Source organism: Hippoglossus hippoglossus, chromosome 18, assembly GCF_009819705.1.
Source record: "Hippoglossus hippoglossus isolate fHipHip1 chromosome 18, fHipHip1.pri, whole genome shotgun sequence".
NCBI lineage: Eukaryota > Metazoa > Chordata > Actinopteri > Pleuronectiformes > Pleuronectidae > Hippoglossus > Hippoglossus hippoglossus.
This window is the reverse complement of record NC_047168.1, coordinates 1,544,264-1,557,121: the sequence shown is the minus strand read 5'-3', so window position 1 is coordinate 1,557,121 and position 12,858 is coordinate 1,544,264. Positions and strand designations below refer to the sequence as shown.

The following is a 12,858-nucleotide window of genomic DNA, read 5'->3' as shown; positions in this document are numbered from 1 at the left end:
TTTACAGCTGTGTTCTGTCATGTTCTCCTCAATACTGGTTTGTTTTTGCCTCCCTGCAAATTTTCTGCTCACATCTTTGCTGTGTGGAGGCAAAACATTGTCCACATGATGCAAATGTTGCTATAGAATTATTTGTGAAACAATTAAATAAACACTAGAGAATAATATGAAATGAGAGGACATTTTTCTATCATCCAAAAATATAGTGTGTGTGTGTGTGTGTGTGTGTGTGTGTGTGTGTGTGTGTGTGTGTGTGTGTGTGTGCGCGTGCGTGCGTGCGTGCGTGTGTGTGCGTGTGTGTGTGTGCAGGAAAAGGTGATCACAAGCAGCAGATGTCAATCTACACAACATGACACATTTCCACTTCCAGTGCAGTGGGACTTTTCAACAGCAGTATCACACTGCCCCTGCCTTTTCATCTGAGAAACCCCTGTAATTATTTACACCTCATTCACTTCCTCTCTCTCAGGTAAACGTCCAGCAGGTCTGTTTAAATGAGTGGCCACATGATTTTTATTGTTGGGTTGATTCAGATTTTTACAATGTACCCTCGGATGCAGTGGATCAATAGAGGCCATACAGGAGTGACGGCACAGTCCACTCCAACTTAGTTCTGATCTGTGGGCAATTAACTAGGGAAAGACCCAAAAAAGTGGGTAATTTGAAATATATGGTACAAGACTCAAACAGTGCTCAATGTTTCACTGTGATTGCACTCGTTAATGTCCTTTTGTTCTGCTGCAGAAACGGCGTATTTATTGGCCAGCTGAAACAACACAACAAGTCTGAGAGCCCGGACAGCTGTTGGTTATGTCTACAAATGAAGTACTGCCAAGAGCTGGCAGAGGGACGAGGAGGGACGGGTGACAGAGAGGGAGAGGGAGGGAGAGAGGGAGAGAGAGAGAGAGAGGAGGTGGGGGGTAGAAAAAGTGACCCATTGCCCTACTAACAGAAAGACACATGAGGAAACGCATAAAACATGTGCATCCTCCTGCTGCTCACACACTTCCTCAGGAGCGTTGGTTTTGCCATATGTTGTTTATCATGTCTCTGTTCATCTTCCCCCAACCCCCTCCCCTGCCTTGTATTTACCCATCAATACTTACCCATACCCAGCACACACAAGTTCCAGAAGAGCCCCTCCTGTGTGCCGTGAACACACAAGACTCATAAAAGTCTCATAAATATAACTAACAGCCTCTTTTGCATAATCATTTCATAATGGATTACACCAAGACATGCCATACCTACCATGACCTAAATTACATGAAGGCCAACGACAAATTGTGTTTTGTGAAATAGGGAAATGAGAAAACGGCACACGCTCTTATCGAATGAAAACTGGCTCCGAGCCTAACGAGACCAAAAGAGAAGAAAAGAGAGGGGAGAAAAACAGGTATAATTGAAGATTCATGCATTTTTGCAATGAGCCTATTGTGCTGAGCCTCAAAGACACAAACACGGGGGGGCTGAGAGAGGACATTCATCACAGGGATGAAGGGCTGAGTGCTGCTGGGAGCAGGAGCGCTGGTGATAAAAGACTATATAGTAATAATAGAAGCCAGGTTTCAGGTGCAGTTTCCCATAGCTTCATCAGAATAGCATACGCCCGATTATTGTTCACTGTAAAGCGTACACAAATACCTTAATTGGAATTACAGGTCTAACTTGGAGATACACTCGGGTGATGGTGTCTGGAAAAAAAAAGTAAGAGCTGTGCAGCTCGGCCTGGTCCTCTCACAGACATCTGGAAGTCAGAGCTCCCTTCCTGCTGAGGAGGATTACTCACTGCAGCACACGACCTAACTCAATCTATGAAACACATGACTGCTGCTTCACAAGAGGCAAGTGGCAGAGCGGGAAGCGCAATGATTACTCATTCAGCATATGGGCCTGATGGTTTACTGCGTGAAACCAATAGCTGCAATAATCAATAATGTTCATATTAACAATGGATCCAATGACTTTGCAGAATGTGAGAGCTGATTCTCACACCTACAAAGCCACAGAGAATTAACGTCAACTCCGCAGTTTCTTTTAGTGTGTGTGTGTGTGTGTGTGTGTGTGTGTGTGTGTGTGTGTGTGTGTGTGTGTGTGTGTGTGTGTGTGTGTGTGTGTGTGTGTGTGTGTGTGTGTGTGTGTGTGTGCTGCTGGAAGCCAACTTTCCTGTGACTCGCTCTCTTTCTTCTGGCTAAATGGCAGTAAATGGTACATAGTCTGTATTTATATAAAGCTTTTCTAGTCTTGATGACCAATCAAAGCGTTTCACAGTACAGTTCACCCATTAACACATAAACAGATTCATACAGTGCATCTGTGTGCAGCACTTTCTCTATGAGACAGCACAGCTGCCGGAGCAATTAGGGATCATTATCTTGCCCAGGGACACTTTGGCATGCAGGAGGGGAAGAATGGGATTGACCTTCTGGTTAGAGGACGACCCGCTCTAGCCACTGAGCCACAGCTTGTGAGGACTACAGCGGGAGCATGGGCAGGGGAAACGCAGCCAGGCAGGTTGGTTGATGACAGACAGGTACGCCAGCAGCCAATCACTTCATTCGGTCTATTACAGTGCTGCAAGGGCCACAGACACCTTTTCTTATTGATGGCTATCGGGATGTAAAAAAGACTTTGTGTGTTTCAAAAACAACTTCCTTTAGTGTCAGTACTTTGTTACGGCCAGGGACACATTTGGAGAACTCTTTCATCGTGGATAACGACAGAGACGCTTGTGATCATAAGAAATAACGATCCGGTCTGAAGTAGGAATCAAATCAGTGTTGATCTGTAACACTGTCACTTACATTGTCATCTTTTGCTTCTTCAAACATGTCATTTTGGGGAAATGACAGAAATGACAAATGCCTATTGTCACTTGATCACATGTGATACAAGCATGCTGTATTGCATTAATATTGTATCAGTTGAACTACTTTTTGGAACCACAAGCATATATGTATGCGTGGATTAACTCTCACACAAGGGCAGTGGAACAGGCTCAAGGGGTGACACGACAACCAGGAACCTCCATGTTTGTCACACCAGCTCTAATTGGCCCCTACGTCTGTTCATGGCCTGTCACCCGTCTGTGAAGCGCGCTGTCAACTCCCGAAGCCCCTGTCACAGGATCAAGGTTAATGGCTTCCTCCGACAACAAAAGCAGCCGACGATGGCTCAGGGCAACTACGTGTTTGTACCATTACCAAATGTGAGCCTTTCGTGCCTTATACAGTGACCATTCAGGTGTTTGTGTGCAAGGTGCAGTCTTGGCTGAATGTGCATTATTTAGCATTTCGTCACTTGAATTTGCACTGAGCTAAATATCTCAAAAACTGACTCAAATACAATCATATGTGAACAACATGAAGGCCAACACATTGACAGTCCCAAAGAGTTAAAAACTATATAATATTTGCATGATTTATATAATCTAACAAAACAGGCTTGTAAAGAGATGAGACCTAGCAAAGGCTATATAGCCATATTTTTAAAGATTTTATTTTTTTCAAAAAAAGAGGCATCCATTGACCGTGGCTTAGATTTTCTCAGTACAAAATAAAACTCAATGTCATTTTCATGGCAACAATTGGCCTAAAATATTTGGGAATGTATTTACATGGTAAAAAAGAGAACAAAAAATGAATCTGGAAAAAATGTGCCGTTCAAACCTAAAATAATAAATTTCTAAAATTGAAAAAGAGTCTTTGCTGTAGATCAGTGGTCACCAACCTTTTCGAGCCCAAGAGCACTTTTTAATTCCAAACGTAAGCCGAGAGCTACCACCCTGATATCTTCCAAAAAACCCACTTAGGAGGGTCATATTTATTATTTTTTGCAATTTCTGTTAAAGGCTGAATGTAGAAGAAATAAATATACACAAAGAGAGGCAGTTGTGCAACTTTTTCTATTCAATGACAATATTCAAATTAATATCAATTCATATTTACAATGCAAAATATGTAGCTTCTCAGTTCCACATCATGTTCTGCAGAGGAGCTGCTACTGCAGCACAATGTTTTACATATAGGCTTTGATTTGAATATGGCCACAAATATGATTATTGCCTTGTATGAAAGAAGTCCCTTGTACTCAAATAAAAACCAGTACTACACAGTATGAAGCCGTGCATCTTTCCGCTCCCGCAAATATTTCACAATAAAAAAACCTTTTTAAACAAGGGAATGGATATCATTAACAAACTCTGGAGTGCTTTTATTTTGAAAAGGCTGACAGAAAGTGTTGCAACCATTTGTTTGTGACATAAATTCATCAGATAAACATTAAAACTCAGGTGAAAGATCATTTTCTCTGTTTATTCTGCTGTGAACCAAAATGTTTATCTGTCTATGACACAAATGTATTTACAACACTTTCCGAACACGTTTCAAAGTAAAAGCACTCCAGCATTTCACTTTCTGAATCCACTCATTTGTTCCAACGGGGCTTTGATTGTTATCGACAGACCGAAAGATACGCATCTTCATACCGTAGAGTCCTGACATCTAGTCTCGCACATAATCCGACTTGTATTGAAGGAAATGCAGGAGATAAACCACGTGTTGGCTACCTCTGCTGTAGAGTAATTCAACTCTGTATATAAATACGGAGCATTTAACCAATTGATCAAATCTTGGAAACATTTAAATTGGTTTTGCAACCTCGTAGCTGTGTTGTGGTTTATAATTTAGCTGTTTGAGAAAGTGGGAAAAGTGGGATTTGACCTTAAGGTGTGACCTGAAATGTGAGATGGTAACAAAGTCCTACAGGATGGAGCCTTAGAGTCCATTCACACCTGAAAGTCCGGACCAAGGTCCAAACCAAGCTTTATGTCTTTGTTCCATTTTGGTTACACATTGTTATTTAGGGAGCGCACGAAAGAATTCTGTATGACAAACGTACAGTTTTTTTAGTTTGTAAATTGGCGTGTGTCTGATGTCGGCATGTTTACTGTTGGGCAGGTAGCAGTGTTTCTGTTTGAATGGAGAAAATGAATGAACCGGTTCATTTGGTTCATGTGATTGCCACGGTGCATCACCAACTTCAGGCGCAGTACTCCACACAGGTTCAAATACACCAAATGAACGTCCTCCTTGTTCAAACATTATATCGGAGGGAAGGACTGCAGAAACCCTACCAGCCCCACTCCCTTCTTTGTGCTTTCTTCTTCTGTTGTTTAATCCTGTGTCAACTACCTGGACTCAGTTTTGGTACGGACCATGATGGTCTCAGTTTCCTCTCACACGTGTTATTTTGGTTTGGACTAAACTGAAAAGTCCGAAGGTCCGAACCAAACAAAGTAAGTGCACTTAGTCGTGGTCACAGAAGGCCTGACAGGTGAGGCTATGCTGTCTTTACGGACACATACACAGCGGTGAGCAGGACTGTACTGTATTCAGATGTCAGTAAGAGAGGGAGAGTGTGTGTGTGTGTGTGTGTGTGTGTGTGTGTGTGTGTGTGTGTGTGTGTGTGTGTGTGTGTGTGTGTGCGCGCGCGCGCGTGTGTGTACAGCCACGCAATCATGCAGAAATGCGGAGTAAAAATATAAAGTTTCAAGGCTGCACAGCAGGACTTCCTCAGTGCATGCCAAACAGGAAGCACTACAGAGTCTTCAGGGTATACAGCAGGTCTAGCAGGCCCAGACTCACATCTCCCAACATCACCACCTGCTCTCAGTCTGATTTTACATCCACTCGTCCTCATCTCTACCCTCCATGACCCCCAGGACTAACTTGCTGAAGGCCTCCTCTGTTTCCTGTGAGCCTCGCTAACCCTCTGCAGTGTCTCTGTCTTTCCCACACTACAGAGTCATCCCCCTCCCTCCCTTTGCCTCTCCCCTTACTCCCTTCATCCTGCCAGCTGAAGCGGCTCCAAGTCGAAGTGGTTTTCTTGGGATTTTCCTTCGCAAATAAAACCTGGGCGCAGCTGGCTCGGAGCTGCCAGTCATCGTCTGAGCTGACATCCGAGCTGGATTAGAGCAGATTAACAGAACAAAGCTCATTATTGATTCGAATCATTATTAAAGTGGAGACACTGTCAGACCACGGCCAAGTTCAAACAAGCTAGTTCCTGAGGAAAAAAGAAAAAGAATCGATGAAGGAACTGGGATAATAAAAGCGGCTGCCAGGAGGGTGCTTAAAAAGTGCCTCTAAACTCCGCTCTATGTGAGGGGGAACTCTCCGAAGACTCGAGTGCTAATTAACACCTTGTCAGCTCAACTAGAAACATTTGCAGGGGTCCACCTCATCATCATGTACAATGGCATATATAGCCCATTTCATTACGTATCATCCAAGGGTGGCAGTGTAATCAAGGCTTTTATTAACATAAAGGGAGCTTACACTCCATTTACTAACCCTCAACAGAAAATTTGCCATTTAAAATGAAATGTGGTCCTTAAGTGCAATGCCAGCATCCTGAGCTGTGTGTGTGTGAGAGAGATACCGAGGCGAGGAGATAAAGCTGCTGAGCGCCACCAGCCACCGCAGACTAATTGAATGATATGGCCAATTGTTTTGATTGCATTAATATTTAACACATGATGATTACCCTGTTGGCTTATCTTCAATATAGTGTGTTTGTGTAATTCTTTTTACTTGCTTAAGTAACACATGCACACACTCAGACACCCAGAAAGGCACCAATCTGAACATTATACATTGACATTTTCTTATCTTCTAATATGAAAAAAAACTTTTCTTAATTTAATAACTGACACTGTGCCAGTTCAACTTATGAACTAACTTTTTTCCCCCTTTTTTTCATGAAAGTGGTTTCAGTGTATATGTTTAAGAACTAGCTTTTAATTAGCTTCAGCTTTTATGACATTATGTCCTATGGGATGAGACAATGGCTTATTTCATAGCACGACAAGACTTATTATGAAAATGTCCCCCTTCAGGGCATTTGAACATGCACTTGGTTCTCTGTAGTGGCTACCACTGCATAAGAAACTAGGTAGTTAAATGCAAACATGTGAATCAGTGAGCCCTTCAGATTTGGAGCCTCTAATGATGTCATGTGGCAGAAACCACTGAATTTTACAACCACCTTCAGAACCCCCACCTGCTCTCCACCCTTAAATTCAGAACTATCTTCGCCAACATTCACTTCTTTTCATGAAGCACTGGACCTGTAGGAGTACGTGAACGAGAGCCAAGCGCAAAACACACTCTGCTGTTGGCTGCATCTTTACAAGGACACCCCGCCTCAGAGGACACAGGAGTTAAGTGGATTTACTTTTATTTACCATGGCAAGAGCATCCCAGCCACAAAGATCTGACGGTGTGTGCGGGAATTAAGGCTCTACTGGACCTGGTGGAGATGCAGCGTCACCTGAAAGAAGAGTGAAGAAGGCACTCCAAAATCCCTGCCATCACTACACAGGAACCTCGCCCTCAAAATCTGCTGCATAACTTCACAGCCGGCAGCCCTGAGCGGCATGCAAATGGTACCCACCCACTAGTAAATTAGAACAACTAAGGGCCTGATCTACTCAGATCCCATAAGTGAAATTTAATGCCATGGAATTGGAGGTGTTAGTGGAAGAGGCAAACAAACATGCTGTTGAGCTACAGCAAAGAAACATCAACAACTGATGAATTTAAGAGAAGATGCTTGTCAATCCAAACTTGTTAACACGAGCAGAAAAAAAACGTCTCTCTCCGTCTTCTTCCTGCCGTCTCCTCCTCACCACAATAACTGCAGCCATCTGTGCGCAACGCTGTGCCGATTAGCACCTACCTTTCAAAAGTATGAAATATAGACGCAGTCACAATCACCGCAATTACTTTCAGGCTTTGTAAATCACAATGCGTGTGCTAAATTAATTTATTTGCATCTACTCCTCCCAATATTTTGCGCACTTGGGTAGAAACGCCAGATATTGCATATTCATTAAGGCAAACGTACTAAATGGACAGCGCTGGTAATACTGCATGCAATCCGGTTTGCACACGATTTTACACACCCAAAACCTTTAGTAGATCAGGCCCTAACACTTACTCAGCTGTGCTTCTGCCCTATAACATGAACCAAGCTCTGCTCCTCAGACACATACACCTGTGTCTGTGGCCATTAAACAATCCATAAAGTTTTTTACCGTCCCCGGCAGACAGGCAGGATTCGGAATAAACTCGATCGAAACCTATTGCATTGTGTGCATTCACGCAACAACCATACACTTGTCAGCAGTATACAGACCTCAGCTTAACACTGAACCTGCTCTGTAAGAGAGTGTGTAATCCCCACCGGCTCGATCAGCTTCTTATTAGTTATTTATCCGGAGATTCTCTCCGAGGGAATGTTCCCACTATGGTGAAAATTTATAACAAAACAACACCCAGCTCCCAGCTCTGAGGGCATGCAGGGTGGTGGGGGGGGGGGGGGGCAGTGGCTATATTAGCTTTCAAAGGAACAGGTGCACAAACACAGGGTTGAGAAGGATGCTGTGGTTCGTCCTTTGACCAAAATATCAATCTCCTGAGCGGCGGTGGCTCAGGAGGTTGAGGGGGTCATCCACTTACCAGAAAGTCGGCAGTTCGATCCACGTCCCCCCCCCCCCACTCTACCATGGGCAAGACACTGAACCCCAAATAGACCCCAGTGTAAGAGTTGAGAGAGAGAAATGGTGCTGCACATAGATGCCTTAGTGAATTTGTTAATGAATCATTGGCAAAACGGTGCTGTAAAGCACTTTGAGTGGTTATAAAGACTAGAAAATTATATAAAAACAGACCATTTACCATTTCAATGGCATGTAAATAGTTAAGATTGATCCCATGACCTTTTATTTAGGTGAGCCAATCAGGTTGCCTACTGAAACGGTACAAGATATTTCTCTGGGGCCCGTGATATAACAACATACCCCTGATCTGGATGCTACAACTGTAACAATGATGTATTAAGAATAAAATCTGTCAAAAAAACAGCCTGTTAACTGTCCAACACTGCCTCTCCAAGAAAATGAATCTGACTGCTTCTAACAGTCTGACAGGAGAGAGGGAGTCTGTCACTGACGGACAGGATGCACTAAAAGGCTTCAGTGATGAGAACCATCTCCTTGGATTAATGTTTATCAGAGAAATGTTCCCAGTGTGGTTCTCGTCCTCAAAAAGTAGTTTCCTCATCGACAAGATGTTAGAAAAGGGGGTCATCTTATAACCACTCATAAGTGACAAAACAACTGCTTGCATGTTTCGAGGTTTGAACATCTCACCGCCCTCATCAGTAAACGGAAGGGGTTACAATGTGGAAAATGTCCTACAAGCAGAGTAAAAAACCAACAAGTAGAGGGGCGATCAAAGTGTCCATACCTCTGCTAATTTAAATGTCCGATTTCAATTTCTAAAAGAAAGTGAAAAAAGAAAAAAAACCTGATCCACCTCTTTATTCAGATCCACTCCTAAATTTGGGTAATCCTGCAGAAACATAGACAAACAAACAGCAATGAAAACATAATCTCCTTTGCGGATTATCCATGCATCCGTGTCCATGTCTGCGTATATAACTGAGGTCACCCTCCTGTGGGTTGGAGTTGTTAGTGGGCTGCCCTGACTCGCAGTGCTGTCGAATGCCATGAGGCCCCACTCTACACCCTGGGACACCACAACGAGCAGACAAGCAAACAAACAAGCAAACCAGTGTCATGACGGCCAGACGTGCTTCCCAGTTAAACTGTTCCGGATACTTCAGCCAGCAAAGGCATGTCCAGCCCCATATCAGCTGGCATTCCAGGACCCAACACAAACACACACACACACACACACACACACACACACACACACACACACACACACACACACACACACACACACACACACACACACACACACACACAGGCTTCCCCACTCTCACGCTCAAGCTCAGGATGTGTGTGGTGAGGTCAGCTTTCATCGCCGCACATTCATTCTCATTCCATCCCTCTCTTCTCCTCTTCCCTCATGTCTGTTTAAACCACTTGAAACAAAAGGAGCCACACTATCAGTGTGATGTAGCACTTTTCAGGTATCTGTTAATCATTTCCACCGAGCTCCAGTGTGATGGGGTTCTCCTCCCCGACCAAAGCAAACACAAAAACCACACCAATTGGCCTGTTCTGTTATAGATTTGTTTCTTTTCACAAAAAAGCATCCATCTAAAATGTCCTCCTTCAAAGTAAAAAAGGACTGACAGTGTCAAAGAAAACAATCTGATGTCTGATGATTAGACCGAGACAACAGAACAACCTGCCCTGCGCCAAATAATCAATATGGAAATAGTCAATAACCTCCTGAATGCCATTTTGGTTGATAGTGGATGTTAACAGCAGGAACTGTACAGTGCTGTACAGTCAAACTTCACTATGTTATGAGACTTGATGATTTAATTAATTTGTATAAACTTCAAGAAAAATAAAGTATGTCAGTATGAGAGCTGAATCTTATTTTATTCTTTTTTCCAATTGAGAATGAGTTTTTGGTTTGATAAGAAACACAATTTGAGTCCTTGCTATCGACAACAGCAAAAGGTAATGGGTCCAAATATATCATTACGCTACAATTAAATGTTTATAGTTAAATAACTAGGTACTTTTATACTGGAGACAACATTTTCTCCTATTGAAGAGGTCATGTGATCAGAATGAGAAGCTGCTTTTCACTTGAGATGATCCTCTTTTACTTAAAGAACATACTTAGCTTTGATTCATGTTGCGTAATTAATACAAAATATGCATTATTGTTAATAAGTTGAAGCTTTGTTTGGATAACAAAATATTGTTTTTAATATAAATGTAGAACTATATTGTATATATTTAGCATATAAGAAGTTTTGTCGTGAAAAAGTTAGTTTTGTCAATGTAACAAGATTTTCCTTTATTCAAGGGAGTTGTCAGGAAAACAGGATAGTTTCTACAACAACCAGGTATCTTTTTTTAATTTCATGTAACACTCATAATGAGATACAGATACCGTTATAATGAGATGCACTGTATGTTTTCCTAATGATGTACTAAACTGATACTTTTATCATTTAAACCGGACATATTTTCTCCTCCTTTCATGAATGTAAAATTAATGATCCTGGCCTCGGAGCACCAGGCTGTTTCCTGGCCATTTTCCAGTCCTCTCCCAGTGGAAGACGGCCCGGACATAAAATAAACTCAGTTTCCAGTAACTCCTCCTTCAGCAAGAGCAACTGCTTCCCCAGAATGCGTCCCCCTGTCTCTGACCTACATTCGACGGTCCGGACCAAGCCCATGCGCTTTGCTGGGACTCAGCTGCTCTTTTAAAATAAACACAGAGTCTGCCAGTACAGTGAATTACACACAGTGACTCCCTGGCCTGGACTCAGTGGACCATCACCAGCCAACTCTCTATACATTTCCGTCTCCTCTGCATCTCATTTATCACTGCCTGTCTGTTTCATGTATGCCACCATTGTCTTAGGGCTTCTGGTTTTTTCTAGCTGCCTCCTTTATGGTCTCTGTCACTTCCTCCATTTGTCTCCTCTTACTCCAAATCCTCAATCTGTTTCCAAGCAACTGCAATCCTATGCATCCACTATGTGTACACTGCCTTTGACTCAAACACCGAGATGTGCCTCAGTGTGCGACTCGTTGGAGCGTCGCACACTCGCTCATGCCTTCTGAAGTCACGCACCTGCAGTGCGGAGCTGCTTCATAACAAACATTCACTGAGACAAAGCCAGAGTTCACATTTGAATACAACAGCCTTGACAGCTACATTCCTCTTGGTAATGTATGGTCTTATGTATGTGTGTGTGTGTGTTTATATGTAAATGTATATATTGCTAGATGTTGTTCTTTTCACCTGCTACTACCTAAATTTGATATACATTTTCCATACATACACACATGTTGGCACACTGACACCAAAATATCTGACAAGCTAATACTGGCTGTCGAACAATCTATTGGTCGGGTTCTTGTTTCAATATACAGGCACCCATTTTTTATACCTGGTTTGAAAATCAGACATTTAGCTTTTAATAATAGACTAATTAAAAGCCTAATAAGACCTGACAGAGATTCGTGCAGTGTATAATAACTAACACGAGCAGAATAATATGCTCATCACACGTACAGTATGTGTAAGGCTGTTAGTAAACAGCATTGATTAAAGTAATGTTTGCACAAAGACTTGAGAAACCACAAAAGTATTCACATAGATTCTAATACACGTATTCAATGATAACAGGTGTAGTTAAGCAGCCAACCCACCCAGAGGGAGTCACATCTCAAAACAGAAGTGCAAAGAATGTAAACCATTGTTAACATCCACTACTGTACTAGTGTACTGGAGGCTAAAGTGTATGTAAATATATGTAAACTATGATGTGGCAGATATTGCACTTCTGTGCGTCCTGGGAGAGGGATCTCTCAGAGATGAGGCTCTCGTTTTTCCTCTCAGTTGAAGGTGCTACTACTTTCATCCATATGAAAACACAATAAAAATAAGAGTGGAAGATTCTAAGAGTAACCTTGAGCTTGTGCAGTGAATCACAGGCCGACCAACGGCAACAGCCCCGACAGCATCATCCCTCGATTATCAGCCCACTCTCCAGTCACTCTCCAGTCTCCCAGTTAATTCCACATTGCTCCAGGGGGGCTAACAGAGGAGCGTATTACAGGTGTTCCAGCAGTGAAGATGGCACAAGAGAAGGAATACTCACTGATTACGTTCAACTTGAAGCACCAGTTGGAGGTCGTTGGATGAGAGTGCTATTTCGCCTCTGACTGGGTACTCGACCTGTGGAGTTAAAGAGGAGAGATCAGGTCAGGTCATTGCAGTGGAAGGACCAATCCAGGAACACTTTACTGAAAGTGCTATTTATGTCACTGTCAGGTAACACAGTCAACAA

The 12,858-nt window shown here is 42.7% G+C and overlaps 1 protein-coding gene across 1 annotated transcript in view; it reads right to left on the bottom strand.

The window, feature by feature from the left end:
* The window catches only part of adam19a (ADAM metallopeptidase domain 19a), a 201,814-nt gene that overhangs the window by 98,135 nt on the left and 90,821 nt on the right, over nt 1-12,858 (bottom strand). Inside the window, exon 3 of the mRNA XM_034615091.1 lies at nt 12,670-12,746. Coding sequence (XP_034470982.1) covers nt 12,670-12,746 — 77 coding nt within the window. The remainder of the gene's footprint in view (nt 1-12,669; nt 12,747-12,858) is intronic.